The 16,624-nt window shown below is 46.2% G+C and overlaps 1 protein-coding gene across 3 annotated transcripts in view; it reads left to right on the top strand.

The window, feature by feature from the left end:
* The window catches only part of LOC121272645 (tyrosine-protein kinase receptor UFO), a 254,311-nt gene that overhangs the window by 203,997 nt on the left and 33,690 nt on the right, over positions 1–16,624 (top strand). For all 3 annotated transcript variants that reach the window (XM_041179342.1, XM_041179341.1, XM_041179340.1), the window contains 4 exons: positions 1,112–1,207; positions 3,035–3,112; positions 10,967–11,059; positions 15,591–15,712. In XM_041179342.1, coding sequence (XP_041035276.1) covers positions 1,112–1,207; positions 3,035–3,112; positions 10,967–11,059; positions 15,591–15,712 — 389 coding nt within the window. The remainder of the gene's footprint in view (positions 1–1,111; positions 1,208–3,034; positions 3,113–10,966; positions 11,060–15,590; positions 15,713–16,624) is intronic.

Below are 16,624 nucleotides of genomic sequence, written 5' to 3'. Positions count from 1 at the left end.
CCACTATTTACCCCATCAGCATATCCTTCTGGTCCATCCTCTCTCATGTCCTAATCCAGATTCATCTTAAAGTCTCGAACAACCTTTCTAAAGGTTGCATCACATGATTTCCTGCCTCCAACTGCACTGTCAAACATCACTTTTCTCCCTATCTCCAGTACTTTTGTAACAATTACACCCATCAAAAATTGAAAAAAACTTTTGCATTCCTAGATGGTTTTTCTCCTGTGTTTCTCACAGAGTATCCAGGAGATTAATTTTCAAGTCTAGGAGTCTCCAGGGCAACCCTGAAGGGTCAGCAACTCTAGTTTAAATGCATCTTTGTTATTTGCCTCAACTACTCCCTGGCGTAGCACGTTCCGCTTTCTAGTCACTTGCTGCATTAAAAAAAGTTCCTTCTGAATTCCTTATTAGATTTATTAGTGACACCTGATACTCGTGGTCCCTAGTTAGGGTCTCCACCTGTAAGTGCAATCATCTCCCCTATCATCATTTTAAAGGCCAATATTAGGTTACTTCTCAATCTTCTCTTTTCTAGAGAACCTTTTCAATCTTTCCTGATAGTATATGCCTTGGTTCTGGTATTTCATGCCCTGAACTAAAGTATGAGTAAGGTTGTAACTGTTGATCAACTCGATTCTGCTCACATTGGCACTTTACTTCCTTAAATTTATTCTTCTATGGGATGTGGGCATCACAGGCAAGGCCAGCGTTTGTTGCCCATCCCTAATTGCCCTTGAACTGAGTGGCTTGCTAGGCCATGTCAGAAGGCATTTAAGAATCAACCACATGGCTGTGGATCTGGAGTCACATGTAGGTCAGACAAGGTAAGCATAGCAGATTTCCTTCCCTAAAGGATATTAATGATGGGTTTTTACAACAATCAGCAATGGTTTCATGGTCACCATTACTGAGACTAGCTTTTCAATTCTAGATTATGGAATTGCCCAAGAATGTTAGCCTGGGCCTCTGGATTACTAGTCCAGTGACATTACCACTACACCACTGTCTCCCCTATCCTTATTGTAGACTGGCACAATGACCAGCTCAGCTTTCTGACTGAACTTCAGAGGCTTTGTTAATTCTTGGTGTTTTATTTCCTCCCTCCCAGTGAACACTCTGGGAATCAGTGATGACCTCAAGGAGAAGCTCCGGGACGTGATGATTGACCGACATAAGTTGGCACTGGGCAAGACTCTAGGAGAAGGTAAGGACATGAGCTTGGTTGCTGGGGTAAACCTGCTGCTTAGTGGTGGCATATCCCCAACCATGAATGTGCAGAAGAGTCAATTTTGGGTCCAGGCTTTTAACAATGTCTTTTGCAGTGATTGTGGAATGGTTACCGTTAACTTATGGATCTCTTGGAGGTGTTAAAAAAAAAAGTGAAGGGGAATAAACCTTTAATGAGCATTTAAGGAGAAATACCATGGGGTCTTTTACCCCCACCTTCTAAATGATGCCACTGTTTCTAATTAGTTGCTTTGGATCATAGTGAAGTTTAATGAGGACAGCAATGTGAGCAAAGAGGTGAGAGACTCCATCAGATAGTGTCAGGCGACTCTTCCATCTTCCCAGCTTGGGCCAGCGAGAAGTTTAAACTGTGTAATCATATTTGGACTTGTGAATTAGGGATGCCAAAAGCTTTGAACTGGGCACTAGTTGGGTATAGAAGGGGTACAGGGAATACAACTAAATCCCTTATTAACCCAATGCACTGTTTCTGATGGTCAGAACTGAACCTGATCTCTACAACTGGTAGAGTTGCCAACTCTAGTTGGCTATATTCTTGGAGGCTTTATCACATGACCTTCCTGCTCCAACTACCCCATTCCATCGAACAGGCTGCCATTTTACCCCTGAGTTATTCATAGCAGTGTTTAATCTCCCAATTTAAAGCTTTTCATCAATATGCCTAATCCTGAAACCAGCTCCTCCATGAAACCCTGTCCTGAAATTTGTTCTGCAGACAAAATTCCTTTCATAACATGCAGCACATCCAACACCTCAGTATCCCCATCAGTGCTTTTCCTCATTTTAGACTCCCAGCTCTTATAATCCCCAATTCTCACTCCTTTTAGGAGTTAAGTGACATGTCTTCAACTAGTCTTTAGGGTTGATATTGGGATTGAGTTTTGGGTTGGAATTTGGAACAGGTTTAGAATTGATTTAGAGATGAGCATTGCGTTTGAAGTAGGGATTGCGATTGCAATTTATTATCATTAAGATTGGGAAAGATGAAGATTGGGATTGAAATTGGAATTATGAGCAAGATTAATTTTGGGATTGGATTTCGAATTGGGATTGAGATTGTGTCTAAAACTGGGACTGAGATTAGGATTGAGATTGGGAGTGGGATTGAGATTGGGATTAGGATTGAGATTGGAATTAGGCTCATTTGTAGAGACCGGGCTAGTGTCTTTATGGAAAGTAGAACATGTTGCCTGCTTTGATCTCTTTCACTTTAATGTATGTTAACTCCAATAATTGTACATAAATGAAGGATGAGTCTGAAGCTAGTCTCAAGCAGGCTGATTCTTCAGCCAGCTCAACAGAGTGACAGACTCCCAGTCCCTTCCCCCGACCTGTCAAGTGTTACAGCTGTACCCCTGTGTTCGCTTTTGAGTAAATCAATTAAAACAAATGAACAAATCAAGGATTAAAAGGCAGCCCCTTAAAGGGGCGCTGCAAAAAGAAAGACAAAGTTTTAAAGGAAACTTACAAAATTCAAATCAAAATGTGATTAAGGGGGTCAATAAAGCACCACAGCCCTGGGGTGCCCACTGGGCGCAGAAAGCCTTGATTGTGCCGGCAGACACCGTGTGCTCCCTCTCCAAGGGCAGCTGGCTGCGAACATAACCACAGAAGAGGGGCAGACAGTCGGGTCGGATGACCCCCTGAATTGCCTGCTGCCTGGATCTATTGGTGGCTAATCTGGTCAGGCCATGCACCTATGTATGTGTGGGCCAATGCCCATCACCTGTTTTAACAATGTAATTGCTGGTACATTGACATAAAGACTTATTTATTTTGTCAGGGGAGTTTGGCTCGGTGATGGAAGGACAGTTGAACCAGGATGATTATATTCTCAAAGTGGCCGTCAAGACAATGAAAAGTAAGTGGAGTATAAAGGCAGATTGGCTGAAGGGTTTTTTAATGGAGGGCTCAGCTGATGTGGACAGAGATCTTGGGAGAGAATTTGTGAGGCCTGGCTCTGACTTCAAGCTTACTACACGGGATACAGCTCAGGGGGAACAGTTAACATGCCAGAAGCACTGATTCTATGCCCAGTGCTACAATGGGTGAGGCTCCACTACAAACTTGTAGAATTACCGGTTAGAAGCTAACTAAAGCTAAATGGAACCTCCAAGGGCCAATTACCCAACCAGGGGCTTTGGGTGGAGAGTGACGCTAACTGCTCCTCCCCAGTACTCTCTGCTAGTGCAACTCCCCACCAGGAACACCGTTTCTTACCAGCAGTACTCAACCAAGCATCTGCTCGCACATCTAGTCACTTATTTACATTGAATGTAAAGCACAGAAACTCACCTTTCAACCAAACTGACCTATACCAGTGTTTATGCTCCACATCAGCCTCTTCTCATTTGACTTCACCCCACTGGATAAGTACAACCTTCTATTTTTTACCGTTTATGTGCTTTTTTTATGCAAAATATACTTTATTCTTTATATTTGTAGAAGTACACTACAAAACATTTTGAATTAAAAATTACACAAAGTACAATATTAAAGAGGTGCAGTAGAAGGGGAGGTGGTGATGTAGTGGACTTGTCACTGGACTGGTGATCCGGAGACCCAGGGTAATGCTCTGGACCTGGCAGATGGTGGAATTGGAATTCAATAAAAATCTGGAATTAAAAGCCTAATGATGACCATGTCAATTCAAAGAAAAACCCATCTGATTCACTGATCCCCTTTAGGGAAGGAAATCAGCTGTCCTTACCTGGTCTGGCCTACATGTGACTCCAGACCCACAGCAATGTGGTTGACTCTTAAATGCCCTCTGAAATGGCAAGACACTCAGTTGTATCAAACTGCCAAAAAGTCTAAAAGGAATGAAACTGGACAGACTGCCCGGCATCGACCTAGGCACTGGAAATGACAACAGCAAACTCAGCCCTGCTGACCCTGCAAAGCCCTCCTTACTAACATCTGGGGGCTTGGACCAAAATAGGGAGAGCTGTCTCACAGGCTAGTCAAGCAGCAGCCTGACATAGTCATCCTCACAGAATCATACCTTACAAACAATGTCCCAGACACCATCATCACCATCCCTGGGTATGTCATGCCCCATCGGCAGGACAGACTCAGCAGAAGTGGTGGGAACCCTTAACATTGACTCCAGACCCCATGAAGTTTCATTGCATCAGGTCAAACATGGAAACCTCCTGCTGATTATCACATGCCTCAATTGAACACCACTTGGAGGAAGCACCGAGGGTGACAAGGGTGCAGAATGTACTCTGCAGAATGTTGAGGGTTCCCATCACTTCTGCTGGGTCTGTCCTGCCAATGGGACATGACATACCCAGGGAAGGTGATGATGGTGTCCGGGACATTGTTTGTAAGGTATGATTCTGTGAGGATGCCTATGTCAGGCTGTTGCTTGACTAGCCTGTGAGACAGCTCTCCCAATGTCCATCACTAAGAGTAGTTCGGTAGCACTGGTGATGGAGGGATTTTATGGAGCCCGCAAGAGCGAGAAACACGGCATGTAGGGTGACTGAATTAGACAAAATGGAAAATTTTGATTTACCGATTGTGGGCTAAGATGCAGTTTGAGTCATGTGCGCAACTTGCAGCCGCTCTGGACCCAAGCCCATCAATGTGGCATGTCAGACCTCACACTGGCCTGTTGCAGGCTCATGCTTATAATACACCTTCATGTCATGAATATTCATTAGCATTAAACCTTTTTTCAATAAATTCCTACTTGCAAGATAAAGCCAGTGGTGTACGAGAATCTAGTTGCACCCGGTTCATGTTTATTTAAAGGTGTCAGTTATCAGTTGGCTTTGTGCAGTTGTGTCTGAGGTCAGCGCTTTTCGTTGTTTAATTCTGCTGCACAAGGGAGGGGGAGCAGGAGAATGGCAGCTCACAGGGAGGCTTGGCCTGGCAAAGGTGTGTAAGTGGTGGTGGGTTCAGGAGATGTGGACTGGAGTCAGGGGCATGGAGTGATCCAAGGGAGGACAGAGGATGGAGTGAAATGGGAAGGACCTGGCCTCCTGGGTGTGGTGGACAGTCAGTCAAGATAACAAAATAAAGTGCCTAAAGGGTAAGGTCAAAACTGTCCAAATGTGGGCCCACGTCAGTGTTTGGCCAAGGGTGAACAAAAAAAACACAACATTGTTTCTTCTACAATAAATGAAATGTCCCTAACTACCCTGTAACCATCAATGCATGTCAACCACAAGATGTGCCAGTACGTATAGCTCACTGACTAAACTAATGATGATGCGCACATCAATATAGTGAAACCAACATAATGTGAATTATTTACAAGTGAAATTTAAATTTGAAAAACCACCGATGCCACTTTTGTGCTCTCAAGTAAGTCTTTTGTTAGTAAGAATGGAGTTGAACAGGAAAATTTTGGCCATGATGCAGAGACTCCTTGTTTGACCAGAGGTGCTTTGTCAGCTGCATTGTTATCTGATGGTGAGCTTCACCACTGAAAACCTTCCCCTGCTGCGGAATCGCACGTGCTTCACATATACTGTGCCAGCCCCTTACATTTTAATTATAATCATGGGGGAAGCAAGAGAGAGGAAGTATCCCACACTTCCAGATCTGCCATCGGGAATGGTGTACCAATGATAAAATTCTGCCCCTTATCTGTAATTGATGCAATGGAACTCACGAGACCACGTGAGAGGTAAAGTGAAGGGAGAGGCCATGAATATGGATTGGAGAGTTTACACACAGAGGGAGAGATTTAGGGAGGATCAGAGGGCCATGAACTTAGAGAAGAAAGAGAACATGATTGGCTAAATCTTCCAGTCTCCAGGTTGCCGGAGACCTGCTCTATGACTGAAGATGCACATCAGGAACCTGCTGGAAGCCTGGTGCATGGACTCATGTGGGAGCTGCCTGGGAGCAATTCCCCCACTCCCCAGGACCCTCTGCAAATATCTCAGACTCTGGGTTAGAGTTGGAGACTTCAGACCGTTCCACAGTTACCTGAATAGTTACCCAGGAAATGTTGGACAGGTTGAAACCTAGTCTAAGACCTGGGTAACTATACTACTGACCCTCCAATCACTTCCACTGACCCACCCACCCCACCACCAAATCTCCCCTTGATCCCTCTGACCACCTGACTACTTTCCTGACCCAATCAAACTACCACCCTGACCACTCAACTATCTCTACCACCACCCCTGACCGGACCACCAGTCCCAACCACAGAACTAATCCCCACACCACCAACTACCTGGACCAAGTGATTAGCCTCCCTGACCTGCCTACCCCTCCTGACCAGCCGACTGCCCCCAGAACCAACTACCCACTCTGGCTCCCGAACAAGTGACTAATCTTCCTGGATCTAATGCAACTACACCCGACTCAACCCAATTACCCCGCAACCACCTGACTACCCAACTCAACCCAACTACACATGACAACCCCCAACCTGATAACCAGATCATCTCCCAAACCTGACCTGAATATCTCCCAAACACCCGCCTACCCGCCCCGACCCGACCCAACCTGACCCAACTGTCCCCTCAACCACTTGACTACCCCCGACCCAACCCAACCCGAATACCACCTCACCATCTGACTACTACCTCCCGATCTGACTGACCCCCGACCCAACCTGATTAACCATGACCTGACCCAGCTAGCTACTTGCTGACCACCCGACTACCCCCTGACCTGAGCCGACTACCCCCCTTGACCACCTGACTAGCCCCCACCTGACCTGATTATCACCCAACCTACTCACCCCCAATTATCCACCCCCTCACCTACTATTTCACCCACATACCCATATAGGCAGTACCCGCCTACCTCAACCCTCCCTCCCTACCCACGTCACCTACCTACCTCCATTCAGGAGGGGGATGTGTAAAGTGAAAGCAAGAGCTCATCTGCTGAGAGTCCTCAGGGTCAGCATTGGGAGGGGTGAGTTGGACAGGAAGGAGATTGGTAAGATTAGCCCCCAGCGGGTGTAATGGCAGGAATAAGAGTGGGATTGGGCAAATGGGGTTGTTGTTGATGATGAGCCGGTGTCAATAAGCCAGTTGAAGGATGCCAAGGAAGGCACAGAGGGAAGCTGTCAGCTTGTCTAACAGCAAGTCAAGCCCAGTACAGTGACAAGAGAGTAGGAAGGTTGATGAGTCCTGAAGGTTTGCTGTTGGGAGGGAAAAGTAGCTGAGAGTAAGGAGGTGAAAGGAGGGATGATGATGGAAGGGGTGTGCCTAGAAGAGATGAAGAGAAAAAAAGTTAAAAGAAAGATCAAGAGTGGAAGAATGATAAAATGATGAATTCGCGTCTGAAGCGGCAGCTAAAATGTCTGTGCAAATAGATGCAGAGGGAGGGCAAGTTACACAGGCCTGGGTAAATCCTGATTGGATAAATAGCATCACTGAGCTACTGACCAGGTTCAGAGATGGGTAAGGCAAATGTAGTGTAGAAGCTGTTTGATGATGGAATGCTGGAGGACACACAGTTTTATCGGAATCAAAATCATAGGAACATAGGACATATGTTGTTATTTGTTCCTGAGATGTGGGCGCTGCTGGTTAGGCCAAAATTTGTCTCCTATCCCTAATTGCCCTTGTTCAGAGAGGCAGTTAAGAGTCAACCATGTTGCTATGGGTCTGGAGTCACATGTAGGCGAGACCAGGTAAGGATGGCAGATTCCCTTCCCTAAAGGGCACGAATGATCCACGTAGGTTTTTATGACAAACAGCAAAAATTTTGCGGTCATCATCAGATTTAATGACTGATTTTTTTTATTGCATTCAAACTTCACCATCTAGCACAGTGCACTTTTGCCCCTCCCACACCTGCCACACTAGAAAATCTCTCTCCCCTCCCCCTTCCTTGTCACACTCTGCTCTCTCCCCTCCTACTCCCACCTCACATTGTGCTCTCCCTCCCCTTCCCGCCTCAACTCACAAGGTGCTCTCTCCCTGCTCGACCCTGTCTCATACTACGCATTCACACCTCTCCAAATCCCTATTCACACTGCATTCTGTTCCTACCCCTTCCTTTTCACACTGCTCTCTCCCTCCCCTCCACATCCCTATTCACTCTGCTCTCTCACACCCCTCCGCATCCCTATTCACACTGCGCTCTCACACCCCTCTGCATCCCTATTCACACTGCTCTCTCACACCCCTCCGCATCCCTATTCACACTGCTCTCTCACACCCCTCCACATCCCTATTCACACTGCTCTCTCACACCCCTCCGCATCCCTATTCACACTGCTCTCTCACACCCCTCCGCATCCCTATTCACACTGCTCTCTCACACCCCTCCGCATCCCTATTCACACTGCTCTCTCACACCCCTCCGCATCCCTATTCACACTGCTCTCTCACGCCCCTCCACATCCCTATTCACACTGCTCTCTCACACCCCTCCACATCCCTATACACACTGCTCTCTCACGCCCCTCCACATCCCTATTCACACTGTGCTCTCACACCCCTCCACATCCCTATTCACACTGCTCTCTCACACCCCTCCACATCCCTATTCACACTGCACTCTCTCTCCCCTCCCGCCTCACGCTGCACTCTCTCTCTCCCCTCTGTAGGTTTGGGAAAAAATTGTTTCCAAGTTGCTCTCTTGGGCGCTTCTCACTTTGGATATCTATCCATGGCCATCTGCTGCCATCCATTTCTCTTTCGCTCGCCAACCCTGATTTCTGCTTTTTAATTTCCCCAAATGTACCAAGTGGGTGCATTTTACCTCAAACATCTGTTTCCAACCACTGACTTTGCCTTGTGAGCTCTAGTGAAGATGTGGAAAAGTCCAGGAGGTGGATTTTCTCTCAAAATTGGCTTCAAATTGCTGCACTTCTCTAGACATCGAGACCACATTTCTGTGCTGGAATAAACACATTGGAATATGTTGTAAGACTCAGCTTCTGTCTAGGACCTGTTACTCATCTTTGCGCAGTGAGCCCTGGAAAAGACCTGGTAAAACCTGGATCCAGATTTTCTCTCGTACTTTGTCAAATGCGAGTTTCTGTCTGTTGTCGTGAAAAGCCAATTACAGCCATTAATTAATTACGGGCATATTGAACTTTTTAAAGAAGATGTGTGTATTTTTAAAGAAATACAAGCAAGGGCGCTGAGCATAAGATGGCTGATAATGTAAAGTGACCACTTTCTGGAAAGTTGCTCCATGGATTCTACTGACTGACCTGTCCTGAGAGAACATGGAATGTCTTACCTGAAAAGGTGCCATGGCCTTCTTCAAGCAGAGACACTTAAAAGGGAGACAGGAAAGATGCAAAAGACTGAACTTTAATCTCCTGTGGTTGTGGAGACAAAAGACAGATCACCACGTCTCAGCAGTCACCTAAAATCCATCTCCTCTTGATTTATCTCTCAGAATGTGTAAAATGGTCAGCGATGAAATGAAAATGGACTCTGGGCGCAAGCCGTGGTTTTTTTTCCCTTACAGGAATACACAGGGAATAATTGGTTAAAAAGCCAGCTGCAGAGCAGTGCAGTATGTGCTGGTGTGGTGTGTGTGTGTGAGACAGCAACAAGAAGGCCAAATGCAGTTGCAGGCAAAGCTTCTTTCCCTCTCTCTTGCTGGAGGCATGGCTCAGCAGAAGCCATAATCAAAAAGGAAATAGGACAGCCTCTTCAGCTACCCTGCAGAACCAAGTACCTCCAAATCAACCATGAAACTGCCACAGTCAGCTGCACCGAATCGCCCAACTTAACGGCCACAACATTTCACCGTCTACACCTCACGGTCAAGCCAAAGACTAATTCATATATCTTTTTTAACTTTTATTTGGGCTCTTGACCTCCCTGTTCTAATCAGTGGGTATGTGTATTGCATTGTTATTTTTCTCTGGTTTCTAGTAACTAATAAACTTTTTCTTCCTTTGACTCAAGAAAGCCTGGTTAAATTGGCTTCTTCTAAAAAAATCAAAATACTTTTGAACTGAGAAAAGATGCCCATGGGAGGAAAGGTTCCTTTTCCTCCTCATCTGGGAGCATAACAAAATTGGGGTCCTAGTGGAGAAGTTAACAAATTGGGGGACCTTGGCTGAGGACCAGTTGTAACACTGTCCACATGAGCAGCTTGGTGCTGCTGTAAAAGATGGAGAGTGGAGATTCATTGAAACTCTCCTGAGGCAGGTACTTGCTGGATTCAGTCTCCAGGTTGAGGAATGATGTGGCTACAGAGAAGAATTATCAAAACGGTACCGAGGATGAGGACTTCAGAGAGAAGCTGGGATTGTTCTGTCAGAGCAGAGAAAGTTAGGGGCAGGTTTTGATGGTACATAAGGAAGAACTCTTTTCTCTGGCAGGATGGCTGGTAAGCACAGGACACAGATCAAAAGAACCCTAGGGAAGATGAGCATTGTGTTATACTGCAAGTTGTTGTGATCTGGAATGCGTTGCTTGAAAAAGCAGCAGAAGCAAATTCAGTCACAGCTTTTAAAGAGAATTGGTTAAGTACCTGAAAAGAAGACATTTGTCAGACTATGGAAAAAGTGCGACTCGAGAAGCTTTTTCCATGAGTCGTTATAGCTATGGTGGAATGAATGGCTTCCTCCGTATTGTATTATTTCTGAGATCCACCTGTTTTTGTGCCTCAAGCCTTTTCTAACACCCCAATCTCAACGTGCTATTGCCTTGTCTCTTTGTACATGTTAAGTGCTGAAAAAGGTGAGCGGCCGTCATTGAGCCTCTCAATCCCCTTCAGTTCTGCATCTTCCTGACCTCTCATTTTCTCCTCCCCGCAGTTGCGATCTGTACACGGACTGAAATGGAGGACTTCCTTCGAGAAGCGATCTGCATGAAGGAGTTTGACCATCCCAATGTTATGCGTTTACTGGGTAGGGTAACTTAGAAATTTTTGCGTTTAAAAATATTGTTTTTCTAGGAAATTAATATTCAGCTTATAATACCCATGAATAAGTTATGTACATATTGTGGGCTCAGATGCTCTTTGTCAGATTTGCATTCAGTAGATGGTTGCTAAAATACTACACCAAGTCTCCAAATGATATTAAATTTTGCCATGATAAAACACACACCATTCTGCCTGGTGTGTGACACACTGGTGATAATAGGTGACTGTGATGCCTGCTCGGCGTTGGCAATGCTGGGGTAACCTAGCTGCATATTATCCATGCTGCACTTTCTCAAACTCGTGCTACAGGATCTTTTACAACCACGTGTGAGGGTAAAAGGCCCTTGATTTAAATCTCATCTGAAAGACAGCACATGCTGACAGTGTAGCCTCCTTCGGTACTTCACTGGGGGGTATCAGCCTGGATTTTGTTTCTGGAGTGGGACTTCAAACTCAGACAAGATGCCACTCACGGAGCTCACTGCAATGACTAGTACCAGCAAAACACTTTCTGGAAAGGGAATCTTGACAGAGGACACAGGGTTTTGGGAACAGAATTGGGAGGGATAACACAGTGTGGGGGTTGTTACTGGTCAGGGAAAGTTAGACAAATGGATTGCATGGTGTAAGTGTATGTGTCAAGTTGCTATTCACTGTCCACTTGGTTCACGGTGCACTAAGCAACAAAGTGGAACAAATGTGGGGGTGCTCCTGGTACAAAGTTTCCTTCTCAATCCCAACACAGGCAGTGTGAGGAATCAGCTGAGCCAACATGTTGCTGTAGGTAGTGAGCCTACAGCCTCAGGAAGGAAGGAGTCACTCAATCCCAGCACTGAGAAAATCTACACCATCTCTCGATCTTAGAGTCAGCAGAACGTGAGACAGTTCTGAGTGGCTGTAGCTATCTCGATGCAATTGGCCTCTATCCAAAACAATATAGATGGGTTGGTGGAGTGGGTGGTAAAGTGGCGGATAGATTTTAACATAGAGAAGTGTGAGATCATACATTTAGGGAGGTCAGTTACAGGGATTACACAATAAATGGGAATATACTAAGGGGGTAGATGAAGTGGGAGATCTTGGCGTACAAGCACACAGGTCACTGAAGGCAGCAGTTCAAGTAGACAAGGTTGTAAAGAAGGCATATGGAATGCTCTCCTTCATTGGCAGAGGTATAGAATATAAAAGTAAGGATATAATGTTGGAATTGTATAAAACACCGGTGAGGCCATAACTGGAGTCTTGTGTGCAGTTCTGGTCACCACATTACAGGAAGGATGTAATAGCTCTGGAGAGAGTGCAGAGGAGGTTTACAAGAATGTTGCCAGGATTAGAAAAGTGTAGCTATGAGGAGAGATTGGATAGGTTGGGGTTATTTTCATTAGAACGAAGAAGGCTGAGAGGTGACTTGATTGAGGTTTACAAAATTATGAGGGGAATAGATAGAGTGGACAGTTCCCTTGGTAGAGAACTCTAGAACCAGGGGACATAGGTTCAAGCTAAGTGGCAGAAGGTGTAGGGGGAACATGAGGAAGAACGTTTTTACACAGAGGGTAGTGAGTGTCTGGAATTCGCTGCCCAAGTTGGTGGTAGATGCAGAAACTCTAAACTCTTTTAAAAAGTACCTGGATCTGCACCTAAAGTGCTGTAAGCTGCAGGGCTATGGGCTGGGTGCAGGAAGGTGGGATTAGAAAGGGCACCTGGGTGTCCTTGGGCTGGCATGGACTAGATGGACCGAATGGCCTCCTTCCGTGCTGTAACTTTTCTATGGTTCTTTAACAAGTTGTTTGAGATTTAACTCCTCCCCCCCAACCCACTCCATTATTGCTCCTTTATCGCCCAGCTGGATGGAAAAAGCATCTCTGGATGTGGTTGTCGGGCAAGGAGATCAAACAATGGTGCAATGCCCTACACAGTCCAATAACACAGCAACACTCACTGCTGTGTATAATGGCCACGTGATTGGAGTAAACCACTTTAGGGAAACCAGCGTAACCTTAGCAAGGTGGGGCTGGGGTAGTTGCTGCTGTTAAAGTAAAGACAATGGCCGGGATTTTCCGGCCCCATCGTGGCGGGAAAGTCCATTGACTTTTGGCGGGACTGGACAATCTTAGCAGCGGGCGGAAAATCCCGTCCATATGTTTCTGGGAACAAAAAAGCCGACCCAGAAATGGTGCTGACTGTTTACTGAGCTCAGCAATGAGTGAGCCAGAAACATAGTCACAATGCTGGATGATCTATTGCTGTCAAACAGAGAGACATCTCAAGAACAACCTGGAGCAGCAAAACTTTATTTTAAAATAGTATTTTTAATTTTAACCTTCTTTTAGGGGAGATCGTAGGCCGGGTGAAGTGAGCGGGGACGGGCTGCTTCTGATGTTGACACAGCCGTCCTCAAATCTTACAGCCACGAGATGCTAAGCTTCAGGGTGAGGGACGGAGTTGAATCATCAGAACCGCAGGGCACCACTGCAGAGCATCACTGCAGGGCAGCTCCACATGGCACCACTGCAGGGCATAAACACGAAGTTCAAATGGCACCGCCACATTACACTCCTGCAGGGTACCACTGAAAGCAGTTCCACAAAACACCACCATGGGGCACCATTGCAGGACAGCCACATTTTCCAAAATCACCAATAAGAAGCCTGCAAACTGCAGCTTTGCTTCTTCCCATCAGGAAGACTCCCTAGTTGGAACCTGATGGCAGAGCCTTCTCCAGTATCGATAGAACATTCCTGCTCTGAGAGGTTTCACTGTTTTTAAACATGGCTGATTAAAGTGTGATGTGTTTCATATTCTGGTTGTCTGACCTATCTTCTCTAAGAGACTGTAGTCTGACTTGGGTACTGACTGCAGACTGGTTTATTTACATTATGTACACTACATGCATGGTGACCTACTGAGCCAGCACATGTCTCCTGAATGCTGACTAATCTATCTGCTGTCCAGAGTCTCCAGCACATGACTGCTGATGTCACCATGATCTACAACACTCATTACCATAACTATTCTATTAACACATTACATTGCATGCTCAATCCTTTGTTTTGGGTGTCATCCAGTATCTCCTTTTGAAGTTATATTGTTTCTAACTGTTGAATATTGAATAACCCGTTGAAGTAATAAGCCATGGTTGAATTTAACAATATGTTGACTGATGCTTGCAGCTGACTGTCCCTCTTGTTTGTGCCTAAAATTTATTGTATTAAAGTGAAATCCTGCAACATGCCCAATTCTGATGGAGTGAGTGGTAGTTCATTTAGAGAGCTGGCAGAGGCATGATGGCTGTATTATCCTATGATTAATAAAGAGTCGCTGTCAATGACCCACTGACTATCATCGACTAACGCGGACATCAGCGGTGGAAGTTGTCACAGCCAGTCCTACCATCGCTCGACTTTTTATTCTTTTGTGGGATGTAGGCATCGCTGGCTGGGCCAGCATTTATTGCCCACCCCTAGTCACCCTTGAGAAGGTGCTGGTGAGCTGCCTTTTTGAACCACTGCAGTCCATGTTGTGTAGGTACACCCACAGTGCTGTTAGGAAGGGAGTTCCAGGATTTTGACCCAGCGACAATGAAGGAACGGTGATATATTTACAAGACAGGGTAGTGAGTGACTTGGAGGGGAACTTCCAGGTGGTGGTATTCCCATGTGTCTGCTGACCTTGTCCTTCTAGATGGCAGTGGTCATGGGTTTGGAAGGTGCTGTCGAAGAAGCCTTGCTGAATTCCTGCAGTGCATCTGTGTGTTGGTGGTGGAGGGAGTGAATGTTTATGGATGTGGTGTCAATGAAACAGGCTGCTTTGTCCTGGATGATGATGAAATTCTTGAGTGTTGTGGGGGCTGCACTCAGCCAGGCAAGTGTAGAGTACTCCATCACACTCCTGACTTGTGCCTTGCAGATGGTGGACCGGCTTTGGAGAGTCAGGAGGTGAGTTACTTGCCTCAGGATTCCCAGCCTCTGACCTGCTCTTGTAGCCACAGTATCTAGAATCACGAGATGCACAATCATGAGAATCGCCAGTCGTCATCCAGTTCAGTTTCTGGTCAATGGTAACCTTCACGATGTTGATAGTGGGGGATTCAGTGATGGTAATGCCATTGAATGTCATGGGGTGATGGTTAGATTCTCTTTTTTTGCAGATGGTCATTGCTCGGCACTTGCATGGCACAAATGTTACTTGTCAGCCCAAGCCTAGATATTGTTCAGATCTTGCTGCATTTGGACATGGTGGTGTGTTGCTTGGAGGGGAACTTGCAGATGCATTTTACCAGTAGAGATGGGTAGTGAGGTAGGGCACTGGGCAAAGCAGCTGACTCCAGCCCATGCCACTAGTTTCCTCACTTGCGGCACTGAGGCTGAAGGGGAGGCTCTGGCCTCTCCTCCTGTCCCAGCTGACAATGCTGTGGACCTGGAATTGGAGCCTGGTGAAGTTATGAGGCTTAATATTTCCAAACCGCTAGTGGTGAGCTTTTAAAATTCTTTTCTTCTTTCTGTTCCCAAACGCAGGGGTGTGTCTGCAGAATCACGAGAATGAAGGCTTCCCATCACCAGTCGTCATCCTCCCATTTATGAAACACGGGGACCTCCACAGCTTCCTCCTCTATTCTCGGCTGGGAGAGAGCCCATTGGTAAGACCCTGCCTCAGTCTGCTGGGGGAGATAACGGCTCTTGGTAAATGAACATCTGATACTGTGGTTTGTTGAGGGCGCCTAGCCCTACCTGCTCAGTTGATGCACTCTCTACCCTCTCCCTTCTTCCTCCCCCTGCCCCTCCCTCTCCTCCACACCCTTCACACTGTGCTGTCTCCCCCCCCTCACTGCATTCTCCCTCCTCCGTCCCCACCTCCTGCCTCGCACTCTGACACCTTTCAATAGATGTCACCACCTTTTTGGTTGAAGTGCCCAGTCTTCATCGGTGTTCCTGAATGATAGTAAGGTACGTCCTAGCCATGACCTTTCTTGTCCTCAGATGTGAGCTTTCCAGTGCAGGCCCAATCCATTATGTTGAGGAGTCAGAAGCTTTGGCTGAAGTTTCCCCTTGCTCATTTAGGGACACCAAGGCCAACATGACCCTCCAGCCTCCGTGACTCATTTTAACCAAATCAGCCTGGATAGACGCTCAAATCAATGGCCCTGCCTGCTTCGTGTGGTATTATCAGACCAGACTACAGTTAAAGCATTAGGTTCACTCACCAGGAACCTGCAGCATTTAAACACAATGCTTCATTCGTGGCCTGCAATAGTGTCTGCCCTGGCTTACTGTGAGGTTGTGGGTTCAGTTCCCACTCCCTAGACCTCAGGATGAATTCCAAACTGACCGTTGTCCCCAGTATAGCAGTGAGGGAATGCTGTACTAACAGAGGTGTAACTGAAGCCCCCTCTTAAGTCCCAGAGATCCCACAGCCGCTACTCAACGAGCAGCAGGGGAGATGTATTGAGTCCTGAAATTTATCCCTCAACCAACATCACTAAAAACAGGTGATCACATTGTGTTTTGTGGAACCTTATGCACAAATTGTCTGTTATGTTACTCACATTACA

Source organism: Carcharodon carcharias, chromosome 34, assembly GCF_017639515.1.
Source record: "Carcharodon carcharias isolate sCarCar2 chromosome 34, sCarCar2.pri, whole genome shotgun sequence".
Lineage (NCBI taxonomy): Eukaryota > Metazoa > Chordata > Chondrichthyes > Lamniformes > Lamnidae > Carcharodon > Carcharodon carcharias.
Note: the sequence above shows the minus strand (reverse complement) of the source record. Positions and strands in the feature narration are given on the sequence as shown.